Source organism: Gymnodraco acuticeps, unplaced genomic scaffold (genome assembly GCF_902827175.1).
Source record: "Gymnodraco acuticeps unplaced genomic scaffold, fGymAcu1.1, whole genome shotgun sequence".
NCBI lineage: Eukaryota > Metazoa > Chordata > Actinopteri > Perciformes > Bathydraconidae > Gymnodraco > Gymnodraco acuticeps.
In genome coordinates, this window is record NW_022989921.1 from 196672 (window position 1) to 219753 (window position 23082).

At 41.9% G+C, this 23082-nt stretch overlaps 1 protein-coding gene across 2 annotated transcripts in view; it reads left to right on the top strand.

Annotated features, from left to right (window-relative positions):
• The window catches only part of LOC117542281 (zinc finger and SCAN domain-containing protein 12-like), a 38456-nt gene extending 15976 nt beyond the window's left edge, over positions 1–22480 (top strand). The window contains exons 2-4 of one of the 2 annotated variants that reach the window (XM_034209849.1): positions 4042–4980; positions 12019–13113; positions 20637–22480. In XM_034209849.1, coding sequence (XP_034065740.1) covers positions 4042–4980; positions 12019–13113; positions 20637–20740 — 2138 coding nt within the window. In that variant the 3' untranslated portion in view covers positions 20741–22480. The remainder of the gene's footprint in view (positions 1–4041; positions 4981–12018; positions 13114–20636) is intronic. The other variant, XM_034209850.1, reaches the window with a different exon arrangement.
• The last annotated feature ends 602 nt before the right edge of the window (positions 22481–23082 follow it).

Genomic DNA, 23082 nt, shown 5'->3' on the forward strand with positions numbered 1-23082 from the left:
GTGCATTCATATAAATCAAATCACCATAGTCCAGCACAGGTCAAAAGGTCACAGTGACTAGCCTTTTCCTGGCCTCAAAAGAGAAACAGGACTTGTTCCTGTAGAAGAAACCTAGCCTAACCCTCAGCTTTTTAAGCAGGTTATTGACATGAAGTTTAAAAGTGAGACAATCATCAAGCCAGATACCTAGGTATTTGTAACAGGTAACCACTTCAAGTTTTGTTCCTTGCGTAGTTACAATATCTAAAACATGCTCTGGTGTCTTTTTAGCTTTAGAAAAGAGCATTACCTTGGTTTTATCAACATTTAAAAGAAGCTTTAGTTCAGAGAGCTGAGTCTGAATAATGTTAAAAACAGCCTGTAATTTAACACCAGCCTCCTTAATGGAGGGACTTGCACAGTACATCACGGTATCATCCGCATAAAAATGTAAAGTAGCTTCATCCACATTTTCACCTAAACTGTTGATATGGAGAATACAATTGGACCTAAAACAGAACCTTGGGGAACACCATTTGCAATGTTTAACCACTCAGAAGACAGCCCATCAAAGTGAACACATTGGGACCTTTCAGAGAGGTAGTTTACAAACCACGCTACTGCATGGCTGGATATGCCAATTCTGGCTAGCCTCTGCTTTAAAATGTGATGATCGACGGTGTCAAACGCTTTTGAAAGGTCAATAAATAGAGCTGCACAACTCTGCTTATTATCTAAAATACTCGCCACATCATTCACCACTTTCATTGTGGCAGTGATGGTGCTGTGTTGCTTTCTGAAGCCTGACTGATGTTTAGACAGGATGTCATTTGTACATAAAAACTCCTTTACCTGTTCACTCACTAAGCGTTCAAGAACCTTAGCCAGAACTGACAACTTAGAGATTGGCCTATAGTTATTTAATAAGGTGGCCTCCCCTCCTTTTAGCAAAGGCAGGACATACGCTGACTTCTACAATTTTATAATTGTGTTAGTGCTGAGGGAGAGGTTAAAAAGAGTAGTGAGAGGTGGAGCAATACAATCTGCAGCTATCTTTAAAAAGAAAGGTTCTACGTTGTCCGGGCCAGCCGGTTTCTTAGGATCTAACTTGGTTAAAGCTTCACGAACAACATCAACAGTAAAAGGGGTAAAACTAAAAGGGTTTTCCAACACACGTTTTTCAGAGTCACATACTGTAGTGTTCACAGAAGCAGAGTTAGTGACAGAATCAAATAGAGAACCACAGGGCACAAAATGCTCATTAAAGCAATTTAGCATAGTAGGCCTGTCCGATATAGTGCCAGATGCTGTGGTAATGCACGGAGGTAGCTCATTACGGATATCGCCGGTGGATAACGATTTAATGGCTTTCCAACATTTTCCAGGATTATTCAGATTCTTTGTGGTAACTGACAGATAGTACTTTGATTTAGCACTTTTGATTTTCGATGTGAAGCTATTCCTTAGCTGCCTAAAACGCAGCCATTCTACCTCTGAGCCTGATTGCCTAGCCTTTGCCCAGGCCTTGTTTCTCTCATGAAGGAGACTGGACAGATTAGCAGAAAACCAAGGATTGTCTCGTCCCTTTACTCTAAATGTACGCAGGGGTGCATGTCTATCAATGATCTCCATAAAACCAAGATAAAAATAAGACCATGCGTTTTCCACATCAGCACACAGATCGATTTTTCCCCAATCAAACAGATCATGCACAAAACCCTGCTCCACCAAATGTTTTTTGTCTCTCTTTATGATAATGCAAGGTTTAACCTTTTGGACCTTAGTGTCCCTAATTGTGGCTACAACACAGTGATCACTCAGATCATTTGCAAATACTCCCACAGATGAATATTTATGGGGAACATTAGTTAAAATTAGATCAATTAGGGAGGATTTATTAGGGGACTTAATGTTAGGGCGAGTAGGACTGTCCACAATCTGAGTAACATTTAAAGAGATACAAAGGTTTTTTAAATCCTCTGACACTGCAGTTAACCAGTCCCAGTTAAAATCTCCAAGCAGCACTATTTCCTTGTAGTCTAGTTGTGATAAAAGATTTGCTAGTGAAGACAAGGAGTCTTTGCCAGCTGAGGGGGGTCTGCAACAGCCCACGACCATGACCTGTTGACCCTTTGCCACTTCTATATTTAAGGCTAAAAATTCAAATTGCTTACTGATCGATTTGGAAACTAATGTGGTTACACTGAACATATTCTTAACATAAATGGCAACGCCACCACCTTTATTAGGCCGGTCGGTACGATACATATTAAAACCATTTAAGGCAATGTCAGAGGCCAAAATAGATTTGTTTAGCCATGTTTCTGATAAAACAATGACGTCAGCGTCAGTTGAGCTCGCCCAGATACGGACAAAATCTAGTTTACCTAACAGACTGCGCACATTCAAGTGGATGAAACCCAACCCAGACCTAGCTTTAAAATCAGCAGGAGTAGCGATCTGACTACTACTACTGGGCGGACCAGGGTTAGGTTGTACATTTCCTGACAGTAATAACAACAACAAAACCAGGCATCTTTTCCTCTGAAACGACACACATACATTGTCATCTAATTTAGAAACACCGAAAAGTCTGCGAGAGTGTGATTTGAGCTTAAGAAGCAGTCCTGAAGAACCATCATCGCAGGAAAACAAAAAAGACAAACATATTTTGTCGAGCAGATTGACTGTGACAAGGCAACCGGTAATTGTTTGAGCAACACATCCGAACCTTTGCAGGGGATTCCCACTGCGGGTGGCAGAACAGACCTGAATCCAGTAGTCTTCTCAGAATGACTAGAGATCTTCTCATAGTCCAAAACAGTTAACAGGCACAGCAGAATCCCGATATGGGCCATTTTCCCAGACCAGCACACAGTATCCGCGATATTCCTGGAGCAAAATCAGCACAGCAGCAAAGGACAGGCGAAAACGGCAGCGTGGAAGCGCTCCGGTCCCTCCGTGGTATCCCCGGGGTTAAAGCAGGCCTCTGCAACAGCAGAACCAGGACAGGTGGAAAGCAGGCCCCAGCGGTGGTAAAATCCTCCTTCGCACAGCAGCACACGCCCGGTGGAAGCAGGCCAAGCCCGAAGCGTGGATCCACTCCGTCTCTCCGCAATGACTCCGGGGTAAAAACCTCTCCAGTACAGCCGTATTCTACAGGTGGGAGCAGGCCTCCGTAGATCGCAGATCGCAGGCAGCAACAGGTGGAGCCGCTCCGTCTCTTCGCGACGAGCAGGCCTCCGTAAATCGCAGATCGCATGCAGCAACAGGTGGAGTGGTTCCGTCTCTTCGCGACGTCTCCGGAGGAAAAACACCTCAGTACAGCCGTACTCGACAGGTGGGAGTAGGCCTCGGCAGATCGCAGACAACTAAAACTACTACTTGTATAAGCAGGGATGGCTAAAAGTTTGTAAGCAGGAGAGCTATATGCTAACAGATGCCAGATGCTAACAGGTAGTGCGAGCCTGTAGAAATTGCGACTGCCTCCAATGACAGCGTAGGATCAATGTCTAGACTAGTGATGTGTCGGTCGCGAGATTGATTGGAGCGCGTTGGGCCCGGCGTGCTCCAATCAGCATCTTCGGAGGCGGAACCAGGAGTGGGTAGCCAATGACGTTGAAGCAACCACACAGCTTATTTACATAACAGGATAGCAAAAAAGGTTTAACAGGACAGGAAAGGCGACAGCCGTCACACCACCCCATAATAACATTACATTAATGCACATCAACACCTTGTTCTTTTTAACATTGTAAATCCTGCACATGCTGCACATCACTTCTGCACACTTCCTCTTTTAAATCAGCACAGTTCTTCACTTTACATAAAGTGTATAGTATTTGTCACATTTAAATATCGTTAATTAGTTTTTATAGTTTTAAAATGGTTTCGTTTTAAATAGCTGTCATAATCCCATTTGTATTTTATTTTGTTTTGCTAAGATGCTTCTTTCCATGTCCTTTTATGCACCACATATACTAAAGCAAATTCCTTGTATGTGTAAACCTAATTGGCAAATATAACCGATTCTGATGAATATGTGTTTCCTGTTTCCTGCAGACGTCCAGCAGCTGGTGGTGGTTAAAGAAGAGGTTCCCCCTGAGCAGCACGAGTGGATCTCCAGTCTGGACCAGGAGCACCCAGAGCCCCCCCCACACATTAAAGAGGAACAGGAGGAACTCTGGAGCAGTCAGGAGGGAGAGCAGCTTCAAGGGCTGGAGGAGGCTGATATCACCAAGTCCACATTCACTCCTGTCCCTGTGAAGAGTGAAGATGATGAAGAGAAACCTCAGTCCTCTCAGCTTCATCAAAGACAAACTGAACACCTGGAAACAGAAGCTGATGGAGAGGACTGTGCAGGACCAGAACCAGCCAGGAACTCAGATCCAGAGAGACATTTACAACCAGAGACTGAGGACAACTCTGGAGACTCTTCTGAACCTGACACTGAAGACAGTGCTGATTGGAAGAAGACCAGAGAACCAGGTTCAAACTCTCAGAGAAATAAACAAGAAGATGTTAGTGATTCAAGACATAGTGCAGGAGACAAACCATTCAGCTGCTCAGTCTGTAAGAAGTCTTTAACACAGAGAGGATATTTAAAGGAGCACATGAGAATCCACACAGGAGAGAAACCATTCAGCTGCTCAGTTTGTAAGAAATCTTTTGCAGTGAGAGGGAGTTTAAAGGACCACATTAGAATCCATACAGGAGAGAAACCATACAGCTGCAGTATTTGTGACAAAAGATTCACCTGGAGGCATAAGGTCAAAAGCCATAAGTGTGTTGGTCGTCAGTCCTCACAGCTTCATCAAATTCAAACTGAGGAGAACAGAGAGGCAGAGCCTCCAGCCAGCAGCTCAGCTGAACACATGGAAACAGAAGCTGATGGAGAGGACTGTGGAGGACCAGAACCAGCCAGGAACTCAGATCCAGAGAGACATTTACAACCAGATACTGAAGACAACAACAAAGGTGACATATTCTGTTCATTTTCAGGTTGGTATTAGTATATTTTCTTCACTGGGACATGTATCCATGCTTTAATGCTGAAAAAGCTCTTTATTTTTGTCATACTGCCTCTTTTCACCCTCTGTCTGAAACCAGAGCCCAGTCTGCTCTGAATGGTTAGCTGGCCAGTTCTGTTTTGATTGGTCGACCACTTAGATATGTCTCGCCCCTTAGCCTATTATGTACAACGTGTTGTTGTGCCCCAGGTCAAATCAATCGGGATACTTTTCAGAGGGGAAATGTACGTTGTTACAACAGAAAAGAGCCAAAGGCAGCTTAATGTTACGTAGAAGCATGAATACAAAATTATTAAAGTAAAGCAAAAAAAAGGAATAGATAAAATATTTAAAAAACAACAAAAAAAAGTGACACAATTTACAAAATACACATCCTGTAACAGTTCTGAGGATTTAGCAGCCAGGTATATATTGCACAGTTTGCACATAGTCTGATCGCTGCAGAAAGGAAGGACCTGCGGTTTCTCTCCGTGAGACAGCGGGGGTGCAGCAGCCTGTCGCTTAACCTGTTAAGCCCGAGAGACCCCGGTACCGGGGCCCTCCTGCAACATCTTGCAGGAAACAGTGTCTGAGGGCATATTCATTTAATAAACTATGAATGTTTTATATCCATGTAACGGGAAGAAACTCATCTAACTGATCATTTTAATTTTTTTTTCAAAAAAAACCCCACAATGCTAACGTTGAGCCTCTGAATTAGCAACGAGCGAAAAATGCTAACAGATTACTGCACCGAAATTCACTCACAAAACCTTATTATTTATCTTTTCTGCACATCCAACACATCGTTTCACATCATGAGATGACACAGAATCGATGGGTACATACATTATCACTCAATGATACGAACTCACGACTTTATAAACAAAAACAGACATCAAAACATGTGGCGCTAGGTAGCTAAAAATGCTAACATGGTTTACCTGTGTCGTAGTCTGGTCAAAAGTGGTCTACAATGGCATTCAAATGATAAAAACGCTGCTGAAGTTAATCAATAGGTTAATCCAATGTGTCTGTGTCAATTTGAAATGATTTCTGATCATCCATAAGCAATAAACCTGCTTTTCCGTTTTTAGATGTCAGAGCTAGAGATAGCTTAACTCTGATGCAAAACTGTGTGCGCGAAGCCCCCACCTTTTTGTTTTACCATGTGTGTGAGTGGGGAGATTCCCCTTCGATTCTATTGGCTCTAATGGTCAGAAAGAGATGTCAATCACCAAAATCGACCAATGGGTTCCAGATAAACGGTAAAACCCCCATTTCCACCCAAATCACCTCAGAGGTGGAGTGTTTTTTGCTAAACCTCTCTAAAAAGGTCAAATTTCACTTGTTTTGCATCAATCTTGATACAGGGTACTTATATGTTGTACTTTCCCTAAAGCTTTTAGTCTACCTTACCATCATCCAAGGGTAGTTTTCACTATAAGTAAACAATAATATTTGGACTGACACTATAATTTACAGTTTTTTACTTTGTTCAATCTGAATTTTCTTTAAAATAAAAAACATCTATATTGATTCTGACTCATCTACATCCAACTCACAGGTTTATCATTACTTTTAGAAAAAAGATTAATAATTTAACCCTTTTAGAAGGGAAGATATGGTCATTTGTTCTGGGAATGCCATTTTCGAGCCTGAGACCTGAACAAATGGCTCAGGGCTAAACAGGTTAAGGAGCTGCACAGTGCAGACAGGGTAAACAACGTCCCCCCCAGAACATTGAATGTTGGATTTAATGTTCTGATCCTGCAGACACCCGCTACACGGGGCAGAAGTCCTGCAGCATGTGTGTGTCCCCTTCAGCAGCAGCTCATCACAGAGGAGAGGAGACGCCCCTCCCCCCCCTCCGAATGACTTTATTGTTACAGAAGAGTGACAGTTCTAATCCTTTAAAATTATGCCTTGACTTCAGATTTTGTCCGTCAGATTTAAAAACAACGATGTTAGGGCTAACTTCTCAATGCAGAGCTAGTGAAGATGAGGAGCCTTGGACTCATCCCTCCATGCAGAGCTAGTGAAGATGAGGAGCCTTGGACTCATCCCTCCATGCAGAGCTAGTGAAGATGAGGAGCCTCAGACTCATCCCTCCATGCAGAGCTAGTGAAGATGAGGAGCCTTGGACTCATCCCTCCATGCAGAGCTAGTGAAGATGAGGAGCCTTGGACTCATCCCTCCATGCAGAGCTAGTGAAGATGAGGAGCCTCAGACTCATCCCTCCTCGGCACAGCACTAAGCTTCTCGGACAAGCTTTTCTGACTGTAGCCATCAGGCTGCACAACCAAGGGTTAACCGTGTAACCCATTATACATAACCTGCACCTTAATCAATATCTCAACTATTTGATATTAATTTGTAACCCTCTGTGTTTTATTAGGGATGCAACGATACCGATCCCATTAACGGGTATCAGGCCGATACTGTCCTCATGTACTCGTACTCCTAACGGTGCATCCCTAACTTTTGGTGAAATCAAAAATTCTTTCTCGTAGGTCTTCAGATTTTTTTTTTTGCGAGGCATGGTTCACATCAGAAGTTAAAACTTGTGAATAGCAAATACAAATGTTTGAGGGATTTCTATAAGTTAACGCTGGAACAGCACTTCTTATCGTATTTCACTGATTAAAACAAAGTGTTTTAACTCCTAACTCAATTCGTTTTTGTCAAATTCTAGGAGGTCAAATACTTTTAGTGATTTCATCAAAATAGACACGAATACATGTGTGTTCTACAAGATGAAACGGATTGTGTTTGTCTATAATTGTGACTTACATGATGATCAGATCACATTGAATTAGCAATTCATGCAAAAACCTATAATACTCCCTCTGGAGGGCAACAGCATAAATGATATTTTAAAGTGGACCTATCATTCTATATTTGAAAAATATATTGTAGGGCCATACCTATATAAAACATGTCTTTGAAGTTTTTTTTTCAAAATACCAAACGGATCATGCATTTTAGCCATGCTTCATTTCGCTCTATTTGCTCTATTCCAGCAAGGGCTGATTCTGTGACTACAGTGCCACTTACAGGCCTGGCATAATGTACTACAGCGTCTCCAGTGCTTTCGAGCGGTCTTGTGTGAACGGACACGTTCGTGGCCCTACCCCCCATTCCCCTGATAGGTGGAGAGTTACCCATATAGGCAGAGCACCCCTTTTCTGACGTCAGGAAAATGTGGGTATGGAGGAAAAGAGAGGGTTGTGTTTTCTGACACTTGGTGAGTTCCCTGACACACCGGAGACACATATTCATGTATAAAAGACGTACAAAAGTGCATTTTGCATGATAGGTCCCCTTTAAGTTGTTATGCATGAGAATCAGAAAAACCTTGCATAATTTTTGTATTTGGACACGTAAGGGAGAACACTTTTATGTTGACAAGGTTTAATTAAGTTGTTAATGTCAAGACATTTGATGAATGTAATTAACTTTAGCTTTGTTGCTAGTTTATTCACTCAAGTGAAACCAACGTGTAGCTCTGCAGTTTAAGTAAGAAACGACTTAGTCTAATAGAACCCTGTTCATTTCAGTGTTTTTATTTTATTACATACACCTCAGAAAAAATACAGAGGGCCGGACCTCGTTGAGTTTAATGGGGGGTAAGGCCATGACTGCACTTCAATTGCCTGACAGCTCTAGTTACTCTTCTAAATCATTAATATCTCTATTTAGAGCTGCCTTAAAAACACAAAAGCCAATCCGGGTCCCAAGCTGTATCCACATGTGATTTTAGGGGTACCGAACCATTCAAATTATAATTACACTTACCTTTCTCTGCGATAATTGTTGGTGCATGAATGTAAAAATATATTAACCATAGGTATGTATGGTTGACGTGTAGGCTTGGTGATGAAGATTGGGGAGATGATGCGCGTCTCTGCTTCGGTGATAATGGTGGGCGTCGTTGAAGGGTGGGAGTAAAGGACATGCTGCCAACTCTGTGTATCGCCTTAATGTGGTCATTGAACTCCAGGAAGGAATTGGTGCCAACCCTCTGTATCTCCTTCTTGTGGTCATTGTACTCCAGTCAGGTGGGCGAGGGTAAAAGGTTGAGCGGAGAGTAGAGAGAGCAGAGGGGTGAAGGAAGAGCATCCTCAAAGGTGTTGATAGGAGGGACGAAGGGCGGTGGAGACTCCTCCATTTGTCTCATAGGTCTCCCATAATCAAAACATTCCTCAGGCAGGTAGAGTGATACTTCTTCAAGGTGTTCTGTCTGATTTGTTGTGTCTTTCTCCTATTTTGATTCCTCTTGCCGCTTGTCCTTGGCAGAGGGAACAGATTGATGACGCAGGCAGTTGAATATGTTAGAGATAAACAATTTTACTCCTGACTTGTTCAGGCAAATTCCATCTGCCTTAAAAAGATATCTGCGGTCCCAGAAAAAGTTTCAATTGTTAATAAATGGACAGAATGGTCAGTACAGGCCGTTGAAAGCCAGGTGTTCAGTGCAAACAATCTGCTGAATCTCTATACTCCTCTTCTGACTGGCGGTAGAGGGCCACTGATGAACACCTCTGCATTTAAAGAGCTGACAGTTTCCAACAAACATTTAAAGTCTTCTTTCAGCCCTTCTGACTGTTGTTTCACAACATAATTTGTTCCAATGTGCAGTACCACATTCTTCACAGACAGATGTTCAGCCCCAATATTCAGGATCTTCTCAGCCAAGTCAGAGACCATACCCTGAAAACAGAGTACTTTGGTGTTGTTCTTACTACACAGACTTTTTACATCTCTTACAGCAGAGTCACCCACAATCAGAGTTTCAGGCCCAGTCGTTAGCTTTCCCTCTAGCCTTTTACTTTTGGAGTAGCTATTGGTCCTTACCCTGCTGTGTGAAGAGGACAGGTTATCCAGGTCATCAGAAAGAGATCTCCGGTTCTGGGTGAGTTGAGCGTATCTGTCCACTCTGTGGTTTAGGAGGATTGTTTGTAGTTCTCCCTTTAGCAGCTGTCCACGGCTGTTTCCTAGTATGAACAGGGATTGATGGGTGATAACAATGCAGGCCAGCCAGTCGCATCACAGATTTCAGAGCGCTGGGCTCTGCCTGTTGTTCGTCCTCCTAAATCCCATGGAAATGATTTACTCTTCGGCCTTGCACCCAGACATTTCCAGCGAGGACTACCACTTGTAGATGTATTACCCGGTACACGGCCCTCCTGTTCCTTGGAATCCTTGTAAACTAGCTGTGAGTTAGCATGCCCTGTTCCATTCTTTTGCAACACTGGTAATGTGGTGTCATTCCCACATAGTCCATTCACTTCCATGTTAACTTCCAACCGTTGCATTTTCATTTCCAACACGGCCATCTTCTGTGGAAGTTTGTGGAAGTCATCTGTAGAGAACGGAGGCATTTTGCTGCCAGCTAGCTTAAGCTAAATAGCATGCAGTACCAGGCTTTACTTGTTGCTAGGCCACGCTACTGTAAGACTGAGGTCGTCATAAAAAGATATGCAAGAGCAAGCAGAAAAGCGTCTGCACTGTAAGAAAGCAAGGTCGCAAGGTCATAGCGTTTGATGGTTTTTGCGACTGAACTTGAGGATACATTCAAAGTTCTTGAAATGTTCCAGATCGACTGGCCTTCATTTCTTAAAGTGAGGATGGACGGTCATTTCTCTTTACCGAGTTGAGTGGCTCTTGCCATAATATTGATTACAACAGTAGTCAAATAGGGCTTTCCACTGTGCACTAATCCTACCTCTGCACAACGGATGGTCTGAAACATATTAAGAAGGCAAGTAATTCCACAAATTGACTATTCACAAGGGACAACTGTTGATTGAAAAACATTCCGGATGACGACCTCATGAAGCTGACTGAGAGAAGCCCAGAGTGAGCAAAGCTGTCATCAAGGCAAAATGAGGCTACTTTGAAGAATCTGAATTAAAAATCATATTCTGGATTTTTGAACACCTTTTGGTTTACTAGATAATTCCATATGTGTTCTTTCATAATTATGATGTCTTCAGTATAAATCTACAAAGTAGAACACATTTTAAATAAACAAAAACCATTGAATTAATAAGTGTGTCCAAACTTTTGACTGGTACTGTAACTAAAAGGGGTGAGTTATAAAAAACTCACTCCCCGAACTATTGTCATGAAGGTGGAATCTAACTATATCCAGAATAGGTGTTTTTGGATCCAGGCTAGCAACATGTGTATTTCTGCTGTAAAGTTAGGCATTTTGAAATGGGGGTTTATGGAAATTGCTCCTTTTTGCATCCATCCCCTATTGGCCAATAGATGAACTGCAGTTTGTGGCACTTCCATTGGGCTTCACGGCTCTGCCCCTGAGTTTGCCGCTTAGATTGCATCTTGCAAATTATTTATCTATACATCATATTCCATTAACTTGTATATAGACTCTTCTTGCACTATTTTCTATTTCATGTGTATTTACTTGCACATTTCAAAACGTTGTATTTGTTTTATGTCCTATAAATATTCATGTTGCACTGTTGGAGGAGCCTGTGACTTCAGTTTTAATTACCATATCAACACTGTAGTTGCTGAGCACATGATAAAGCCTTGAATATTGAATCTTGAAACCTGGAGCTCAACGCTCTCAAGACAGTGAGATGGTTGTGGACTTCAGCAAGAACGCAGCCCCACCCGCCCCCATCAATCTGTGGGACTCCCCAGTCACTGCTGTGGAGTCTTTCCTCTTCCAGTGACTTTTATCCACCCCATAATAACATTACATTAATGCACAGCATGTCAACAACACCTTGTTATTTGTAACATTGTAAATCCTGCACATCACTTCTGCACACTTCCTCTTTTAAATCAGCACAGTTCTCCATTTAAAAAAAAGTGTATAATATTTGTCACATGTTTGTTTTTTTAAAGCTGTCCTAACAATCATATTTTATTTAGTTTTGCTAAGATGCTTCTTTCTGTGTCTTTTTAAGCACCACATATACTAAAGCAAATTCCTCGTATGTGTAAACCTGCTTGGTAAATATAACCGATTCTGATGAATATGTGTTTCCTGCAGACGTCCAGCAGCTGGTGGTGGTTAAAGAAGAGGTTCCACCTGAGCAGCACGAGTGGAGCTCCAGTCTGGACCAGGAGGACCCAGAGCCCCCCCCACACATTAAAGAGGAACAGGAGGAACTCTGGAGCAGTCAGGAGGGAGAGCAGCTTCAAGGGCTGGAGGAGGCTGATATCACCAAGTCCACATTCACTCCTGTCCCTGTGAAGACTGAAGATGATGAAGAGAAACATCAGTTCTCTCAGCTTCATCAAAGACAAACTGAACACCTGGGAACAGAAGCTGATGGAGAGGACTGTGGAGGACCAGAACCAGCCAGGAAGTCAGATCCAGAGAGACATTTACAACCAGAGGACAACCCTGGAGACTCTTCTGAACCTGACACTGAAGACAGGGCTAATTGGAAGAAGACCAGAGAACCAGGTTCAAACTCTCAGAAAAATAAACAAGACCATGTTAGTGATTCAAGACATAGTGCAGGAGAGAAACAATTCAGCTGCTCAGTTTGTAAGAAATCTTTTAAACAAAGAGGACATTTAAAGGAGCACATGATAATCCACACAGGAGAGAAACAATTCAGCTGCTCAGTTTGTAAGAAATCTTTTAAACAAAGAGGACATTTAAAGGAGCACATGAGAATCCACACAGGAGAGAAACCATTCAGCTGCTCCGTCTGTAAGAAGTATTTTACACAGAGAGGATATTTAAAGGAGCACATGAGAATCCACACAGGAGAGAAACCATTCAGCTGCTCAATTTGTAATAACTCGTTTTCAGTGAGAGGAAGTTTAAAGGACCACTTTAGAATCCATACAGGAGAGAAACCATACAGCTGCAGTATTTGTGACAAAAGATTCACCTGGAGGCATATGGTAAAAAGCCATAAGTGTGTTGGTCGTCAGTCTTCACAGCTTCTTCAAACTGAGGAGAACAGGGAGGCAGAGCCTCCAGCCAGCAGCTCAGCTGAACACATGGAAACAGAAGCTGATGGAGAGGACTGTGGAGGACCAGAACCAGCCAGGAACTCAGATCCAGAGAGACATTTACAACTAGAGACCGAGGACAACAACAAGGATGACATATTCTGTTCATTTTCAGGTTGGTATTAGTATATTGTCTTCACTGGGACATGTCTCCATGCTTTAATGTTGAAAAAGCGCTTTATTTTTGTCATACTGCCTCTTTTCACCCTCTGTCTGAAACCAGAGCCCAGTCTGCTCTGAATGGTTAGCTGGCCGGCTCTGTTGTGATTGGTCGACCGCTTAGGCTAAGGGGCGGGACATCTCTATCATGTACAACAGGGCTATTCAACTTCATTAGAAAGTGGGCCAAATAGGAAAATCACTGGGGGTTTGTGGGCCACACAATACTTTGTCAAGGAATCACTACAAATAACTCTTGCTTACAGTAGTGTTAATAGATACTAATACATTAAATGAACTAGTCAAGTGCATCCCTTTTTTTTACTTTAATTGTATCAACATAAATCATTTCAGAAAGCAACCAGTCCATACAAAAGTAGGAAAGCTTTGGTTACAAGGCTTGACACAAAAGTGCAACATTTTGCATCTTTAAAACTAAGGAGACATGCGGTTTTTTCCCCCAACAGTTCCATGTCCACTAATGTACAAAACAAGATGAATATAATAAAACAGTATTCATCACATTAACAGTAAGTAGCCCTGTGTATAATATCCTGAACACTTCCAAGCATACATAAGGTGCTTTGAAGACAACACAAGTCCATAAAATGTAATACTAAATGCAAATAGAACATAGTAAAACAATAGCCATCAGACTCACAATAACATTCATATATTGGAAACATTTTTACAATTTTCAAAACAGTAAGTAGGCGTGTTTGAATGACCATAAAATGAATGACCATAAAAACAGATCTGCATACATTCCATGCATTATACTTCTGTCATGTTTAGCCTGTTTGAGTCAGTGAGCGAAATGACACTGCCTTGATTTAGCTATTTCAGCATAGTTTGGCTCATAAGTGGTAAGAGCAATCCTGAGACACTCATGCAACTTCTCATTGGTCATGGAGCAACGTGATGTTTTGATGGCATTCATATGAGAAAAGCTAGACTCACAAGTATAGGTAGATCCAAACATTGTCAGTATAAGCAAGGCCACCTTTTTTTTTTTTTTTTAAACACATTGATTTACATTTCTGTAAATGCGCCAGAGTTAGCCAACAGGCTAGATTTCGTCTGTAGTACCTTCCTCATTGTGGGGTACTGATACTGGCTAACATGGTTAGACCAAAAGTCCACTACACCCTCAGACTGCAGGAGCTGTTTTAAAGCAAAGGAAGACTGCACATCAACCAGCTCCATCTGAAAGAGGCTCTCATTAATGCAAGATATTACCTCTTTTACTTTTACACTTTTTTTAAATCCAGTTGACGTTCGTTAAAAAACTAGACTATCTTTTGAAAGATAACCTCACCTGTAGTGTGTCCCTCCAACGGAATAAGCCCCAGAAGTTATTCCCTAAAGTGAACTCCATCGAAAAATCTCACATAGATGCATAGCTGGGCCATGTCAGTACAGTCAGTTGATTCGTCCACAGCGATTTATATAAACTCTGCTTTTCGAAGGTTTTCCAAAAGCTTCCCCCGACACATCCTTTGCAAGTAGTTCCACTCAGCGAAGTCTTGTTGTGTCTGAGAGAGGTACTTTTGTAATGGCTGAAGTGACACTGTCTTTTACTTTTTGGTCAATAACCACTTCATCAATGACAGCAAGCATGCACTCTTTAACGGTCTCTGCGTCGGTACAGGGCCTCTTCTGTCTGGCTAGTGTCCAGACTACTCGCAGGGATGCTATCGTAGCTCTCTCTTGTTCCGCACAAAAGCGACTAAAAGCCACTTGACTCCGTTCAAATTATGCTAGCAGTCCCTGTACTTTCCTTCTCCGTTCCTCTGAGTCCACCGGAAAACTGGCAGAAAATGAGCCGTGATTTGAGTTGTAGTGTCGCTTTACGTTGTATTCTTTCATCACGGATATACTTTCGTTGCACAATAAACACGCCGGTTTATTACTAGTTGCGGCTGGCAAAGTAAATACATATTTGTCAGTCCATTCATTCTGGAATTGGCGATTTTCCGAATCAACTTTACGTTTCTTGGGCTTGGAGAGACATTACATGACATTACATGTTGCTTGTTAGATGCTTTTATCCAAAGAGACTTTTACATACATTCAGTACTGTGGACAATCCCCACAGGAGCAATTTGGGGTGAAGTGTCTTGCCCAGGGACACAACGACATGCTGACTGCAGTGGGACTTGAACTTGCTATCCCCTGATTCAAAGTCCAGCACTCTAAGTTCAGCGCACTATCTCACTGAGCCACGGTATCTCTCCGTAAGACAGCGGGGGTGCAGCAGCCTGTCGCTGAAGGAGCTGCACAGTGCATACAGGGTAAACAACGTCCTCCCCAGAACATTGAATGTTGGATTTCATTTACTGATACTGCAGACATCCGCTACACGGGGCAGAAGTCCTGCAGCATGTGAGTCCCCCCTTCAGCAGCAGCTCATCACAGAGGAGAGGAGACGCCCCTCCCCCCCCTCCGAATGACTTTAAAGTTACGGAAGACTGACAGTTCTATTCCTTCAAAATGATGCCTTGACCTCAGATTTTGTTCGTCAGATTTAAAGCAATGATGTTAGGGCTAACTTCTCCATGCAGAGCTAGTGAAGATGAGGAGCCTCGGACTCATCCCTCCATGCAGAGCTAGTGAAGATGAGGAGCCTCAGACTCATCCCTCCTCGGCACAGCACTAAGCTCCTCGGACAATCTTTTGTGCCTGTAGCCATCAGGCTGCACTACCAACCACCAAGGGTGAACCACCTCGCTGAAAGGTCCCAATGTATTCAATTTGATGGGCTCACTTCTGAGTGGTTAAACATGACAAATGGTGTTCCCCAAGGTTCTGTTTTAGGTCCACTTTTATTCTCCATCTATATTAATAGTTTAGGTGAAAATGTCGATGGCGCAACTTTATATTTTTATGCGGATGATACCGTGATGTATTGTGTAGGTCCCTCCATTAAGGAGGCTGTTGTTAAATGACAGGCTGTTTTTAACATTATTCAGACTCAGCTCTCTGAACTAAAGCTTCTTTTAAATGTTGATAAAACCAAGGTAATGCTCTTTTCAAAAGCTAAAAAGACACCAGAGACTGCTTTGGATATTGTAACTGCGCAAGGAAAAATACTTGAAGTGGTTGCCTGTTACACATACCTTGGTATCTGGCTTGATGATTGTCTCACTTTTAAACTTGAGGTCAATAACCTGCTTAAAAAGCTGAGGGTTAGACTAGGTTTCTTTTACAGGAACAAGTCTTGTTTCTCACTTGAGGCCAGGAAAAGGCTAATCACTGTGACCTTTTTACCTGTGCTGGACTATGGTGATCTGGTCTATATGAATGCACCTGCCCATTGCCTGAACAAGTTAGATGCCGCCTATCACAGCGCACTGAGATTTGTCACTAATTGTAAAGCACTTACACATCACTGTACACTGTATACCAAGGCAGGTTTGCCATCACTTACTGTAAAGAGGCTCAGTCATTGGTACACGTTTATTTATAAAGACATGTTGAGTAAACTCCCGTATTACATCTGCTCTCTGATAACGCAGAAAGTTGCAAGCAGCTATTGCCTGAGATCGCATGATGTAGTCTTGTTAGATGTGCCAAGAGCAAGGACTGTCTTAGGTAAGACAGCTTGTATGTGCGCAGCTCCACTTGCTTGGAACAGCCTACAGCTAAAATTGAAACTGAGCAATTTCATTCCTCTGAATGTTTTTAAAGCTAGTCTTAGTGAAATGCTCTTTGAAACTATGGGTATTTGTAAATGTAGCTTGTAAATATGTTGTATGATGTCCTCTATTGTTTTATGTTTCATGTGGAACCTATTTGCTGCAGGTCTCCCTTGAAAAAGAGGTATATGATCTCAAGGGACCAATCTGGTTAAATAAAGGTTTAAAATGAACCCAGGGGTGCCCAACCAGTCGATCGCGGGGAGATTCCCAGTCGATCGCAAGATGTTTCTAAAAATAGAACAACAATATTCTGTTTTATCGTTAATGTCCTGTAACATAATCTTCCTGTGCCAGAATAATGCACTTGAACGCATCAAAGCTTTGTGATTGGCCGGCGTGACCCCATGTGTCGGGGCGTGGCTGGTGGGTACTAGTTCGCTGACGTTGTCCGTGTCAACTGGAGTAAAGAGCAAGGCTGCTACCATAGCATCTTATCGTGTCAGTCACGTTCTTGTGAAACGCATGAAGTCTTTCAAAGACGGCGAAGTTGTGAAAGAAGCATTCCTGGAGGCTGCCGACACGCTTTTTGGGGACAGTCAAAATAACAGTAGAATTTCAACAGGTTTTTGATATAATAAAAACTCAAGTTAGATACCGTTATTAATCAGCTGTAAGTTTTGGTTTGTTTGAACTTATTCATTATAATTATTGTAGAAAATGGTATAAGAATGCAAACTTAAATTGATTATAGTCAGGGCTGCACATAACTGGTGCGCGTGCGCAGGTGCGCGTGCGCACCTCCGCCAAAAAAAGAGCAACCCTGTCATTTGAAAAAAGGTGCATTTGCATACCAACATTGAGAGAGAGAGAGAGAGAGAGAGAGAGAGAGAGAGAAGGGAGAGAATAGAGAGGAGAGAGAAGAGAGAAAAGAGAAGAGAGAGAGAGAGAAATATATTTGCGAGTTGCATATGAACCTATGATATGAACTCAGGGCCGGCCCGTAGCACTGGCGTAATAGATGTTCGCCTAGGGCGCCAGATCTGTGGAGGCGCTGCGCTGGCAGCTCTGGGAGGGAAAAAAACATTTTTGACCGTTGGGGCTCATCCTAATTTTCGGCCTTGATGTAACAATATTCATAATTAAGTAAATGTACACCCTTTTCACCCTGGTTACACGTTTCATTTGCCCTGTACGATGGGCGCTGTAAGTGATTAAAATGGGGGATGTTGGCTTATCTGGCGCCCGCAGCTCACAGCCAAAATGCGAGTGAGCGAGGGAGGGAGAGAGGGAGGGTGCACCGGCGCTGTTGTTATTAGAATCTCGTGCTAGCTGCTCTAACGGATATAAGAAGAAGATGTTTCTACAATGATGTGGAGGGAGAGTCCTCTCCAGTCAGACTGAGAGGCTGATAACTACAGCTCAGTGAGGTAAAGGACTCTGAGTGTTTAGATAGTTAACTTTAGTCTAAGTTCAAACGGTTTGGTCACAATTTATGTAAACACATATTTCCAAGGCTCTCCTTTATAATTATTGGGATAAACAGGTTTGAAATCATTCCAATGTATATACTATAGGACAGTAACCAAAAATATCCTTTAAAACTGGAGAGATAAAAAAAAATGCATAAATAAATGTTAAGGTAAAATAAGATATGAATGAACAACATAAATAAAATAAGTTACATTAATTTGTTATTGGCTATGGTAGGTTATTGGTTATGTTCACATACTTATTTCATTAAACCCACTTGTCTAAGATGACAACAGAGACTTTCGACCCAAACCCAGCTGTTGACTTGTGGATGCAAGCAGCTAATCGCAGACTCATTCAGAGAGAAAGAAGTAGGCCTACATCATCAGCTACCATGTCTGACAGAGAGGAAGACAGTGAGGAGGACAGTCAGGAGGGAGTGATGACAGCTTGTAGGATTACTGCTCGTGCTAATGTTGTCTTGTGTTCACCTCTGCATGTGTGTTCTGTGTTCACCTCTGCATGTGTGTCTTGTGTTCACCTCTGCATGTGTGTTCTGTGTTCACCTCTGCATGTGTGTTCTGTGTTCACCTCTGCATGTGTGTTCTGTGTTCACCTATGCATGTGTGTTCTGTGTTCACCTCTGCATGTGTGTTCAGTGCCGTGTGTCTGGCAAATAAAGTCAAGACCCCCTCAAAAGTTACGGTTTATTTCATTTTAAGGATGAGCACCAAGCAACATTTCCAGGTGCTCCTTTGAGAACCAGGGCAAAAAAGTTATGTGCACCCCTGATTATAGTCTATTATCAATTCAGTTAAGAAACCAGTGTTGCTTGCATCCTATTTTAAAGCCATTTATTTTTATAATCTACTAAAATGCAACAAAAAATGGGTTTGATTCTATTAATGTTGTATTTTTTATTGCACTTTGGCAGCAGATTCCTGTGTAGCTTCAGATCTGAGTTGTCTTATTAGTAAGCCTAATTTATACTTTTGTAGCAACACTATTTTTATATAATGGCAAAGAAAAGGTTCAGTGTCTTTTCTTTTTTTCCTGTGTCATATGTGGCAGCACGGTTCAATGTTTCTTGAAAACATTACCCACTGTAGTGACGTGTGAATAAACTCCAACTCTGTATCAACAACACTGTTGTGTAACTTCAGTTAAATACGTGTATGTGTGTAGATTAGAAAGAGGTACGATAAAGGATCTGCAGTATTTTATGAAGTATTCATCGTACAAAGGTCAGTTTTATACAAGTAGAAGTGTGTATTTACCTGGTAGTAGGCTGTCAGTAATGGCTACGCCTCTCTATTTGGACTGGTAGATCTCGGCAGACTGGCAACTTTAAAAGTAGCTCTCGGTTCAAAAAAGGTTGGGCACCCCTGCTGTAACCCATTATACATAACCTGCATCTTCATCAATATCTCAACTCTTTGATATTTATTTGTAACCCTCTGTGTTTTATTTGGGATGCAACGATACCGATCCCATTAACGGGTATCAGGCCGATACTGTCCTCATGTACTCGTACTCCTAACGGTGCATCCCTAACTTTTGGTGAAATCAAAAATTCTTCCTCGTATGTCTTCAGATATTTTTTTTTTGCGAGGCATGGTTCACATCAGAAGTTAAAACTTGTGAATAGCAAATTAAAATGTTTGAGGGATTTTTACAAGTTAACGCTGGAACAGCACTTCTTATCGTGTTTCACTGATTAAAACAAAGTGTTTTAACTCCTGACTCAATTTGTTTTTGTCAACTTCTAGGAGGTCAAATACTTTTAGTGATTTAATCAAAATGGAAACTAATACATGTGTGTTCTACAAGATTAAACAGATGGCGTTTTTCTATAATTGTGACTTACATGAAGATCAGATCACATTGAATGAGCAATTCCTGCAAAAACCTATAAAGCTCCCTCTGGAGGGCAGCAGCATAAATGATATTTTAAGTTAAGCGTGAGAATCAGTAAAACCTTGCAATAATTTTTTTATCTGGACATGTAAGGGTGAAAACGTTTACGCGGACAATGTTTAATTAAATTGTTGATGTCAAGACATTTGATGAATGTAATTAACTTTAGCTATGTTACTAGTTTATTGACTGCCTTAAAAACACAAAAGGCAATCCGGGTCCCAAGCTGTATCCACATGTGATTTTAGGGGTACCAAACCATTCAAATTGTAATTATCTTTCTCTGCGATAATTGTTGGTGCATAGATGTAAAAAGATATTAGCCATATGTATGTATGATATTAATTAGGAATATACAAATAAGGGGTTCAAAACGGGGCTTTGAGCTGTGACGTAATGAACACAACAGCTATTCTCTAACGTCTCTGTGTGTGTTTCCTGTTTCCTGCAGACGTCCAGCAGCTGGTGGTGGTTAAAGAAGAGGTTCCCCCTGAGCAGCAGGAGTGGAGCTCCAGTCTGGACCAGGAGGACCCAGAGCCCCCCCACACACATTAAAGAGGAACAGGAGGAACTCTGGAGCAGTCAGGAGGGAGAGCAGCTTCAAGGGCTGGAGGAGGCTGATATCTCCAAGTCCACATTCACTCCTGTCCCTGTGAAGAGTGAAGATGATGAAGAGAAACCTCAGTCCTCTCAGCTTCATCAAAGACAAACTGAACACCTGGAAACAGAAGCTGATGGAGAGGACTGTGGAGGACCAGAACCAGCCAGGAACTCAGATCCAGAGAGACATTTACAACCAGAGACTGAGGACTACCCTGGAGACTCTTCTGAACCTGACACTGAAGACAGTGATTATTCTTAGGTTTAAATTGTTTGGGTAAGTCCCAGGAAGTCGTATATAATGCTTTAACTTGACTGTTTGTGATAAAACATGTTTGGTCAAAGTAAAGACAGGACTGTGGAGGACCAGAACCGGCAACATTTACAACCAGAGACCGAGGAGGTTTCCATATGTGACCCGCTCTATCGAAGTCGCAACAGCTCATTTCAAAATAAACGTGGATTTACGTAAAAAACTATTTTTTCAGGGTTCGGGTGTTTTGTTTGATTTTAAACAAACAAAGTCTTGGCTTTCAGAACATGAAACTTTTATTTCCAAAATCACACGGTAAATACATTTTTGAAGCTTGTAAATGGACGAAGACAGCTCTCACTCGCAATCTGCTCTTCCGCAGCGCCGCCCCCCCCCCTCCCTCCGGCTGAAATTATGAATGTAAGGTGTATAGTAATCATAGATAACACGGCAGGGTCCGTTACAGTTTGTTTTCATCTGATTTCAATTAAACAAAGTCTTGGCTTTCAGAATATTAAACTTGTTTCGGCAAATTCAGATGATAAATACAACTTTGAAGCTTCGGCATAATTACAAGCTGAGAACGGAGTAACTTAACGTCACAGCAGGCATAACAACAGCCGGTGTTTCTCATGAGTGTTTTCCACGGGAATCAAACACAATACACACAAACGCAAAATTACACAATCACACACACGCGTATACACACACACACACACACGAGCGAGCGAGCTTCCCCTCCAAACGAAAATATCTTCCCTCCGTAGTATTTTGATCATTTGCTCCACTAATAATCAATCAGATCGATGGATTCCAGAGAAGAGAACACTTTAAAGGCCTTTTTTCTCAAAATGATGACTCAGTGACAGTCATTATATAATGTGACATATTTCGCTTAATATTTGGAGTACAACAACAATCCTGATATCATTAGAAAGCTAGGAATCTCCTCTTTCCAACAGTGTATACAACTCAAAATGTGTCTTCGGGTCAATGGGACTGATTTCGATGGAGCAGGTCACATATTTGGTTAAATAATTAAAACAAAAGTTCATATAATCAAATATAATTTTGTAGAATCCACAATGTAAAATGCATGATATGTCACAAAGCTCTATACTTATATACTAAATGTACACGGTTTGGTAAACTGATATGAAAGAGTGTAAGGTCTGATATAGTTTATCACTAAAGGTGTCACAATTCAGCAGAGGGAAGACACCCTTAAAGAGCCTGTGACAGCATCCCAACAACTGTTGTGCAATGAAATATTGGGCTACTAGTAATCTCGAACCGTCAGTTTAAAAAAGAAAAAGCGATACCGTTCCGTTAAATATCAATAATTTCGAACATCGCGGGGAAATTCCTTGGACTCATTTTGAAGTTTTGGGGGAAGCCGGAAGTGACGTCAATGCGGAAACGCTTCACTGTGCGGCGAGAGAGCCAAACACGGACAAAGTGTGTTGTCATGCGTAGAAATGGTGAATTACTGAGTTTAGGCACGTTAATAACGTTTTAATGAAGTTGACTACAGTATATTCATATGTGTCAGTGCTGTCATGTCAATTCGGCGAACATAAACAGAAATGATCGTGGTGAAGATGATGATTACATTAGGATTAAAAATCGGTAGTGAGAGCTGCTGAATTTCCTCCCGTAGGATGTGATATAAAAACAAATCGATTATTTTTGTAGTTGTAAACTCAAGTGGATGAAACTACATTTATTAGTGCTTTCATGTCAATTCGGCGAACATATGATACATTAAATGATCGTGAGAATGATGATTACAAATCGTTTGTTTGTGCCGGTCTGCATTTCCTGATGAGAAAACCACCCGATGCTTTTTGTAGTTGTAGTACACCAACATGGATTAAACGTGTGGTTTTTTCACCACAATGTTGGGGAAATTAATGGATAAAATGCACGGATGATTATTATTATTATTATTCCCACTCCGATCGGGACACCAGGTCCACCGTTTCCCCGCAGCGAGGCTCCCCCCGTTGACAGTTTACATGGGCTGGGTGCAGTGGCGGACTGG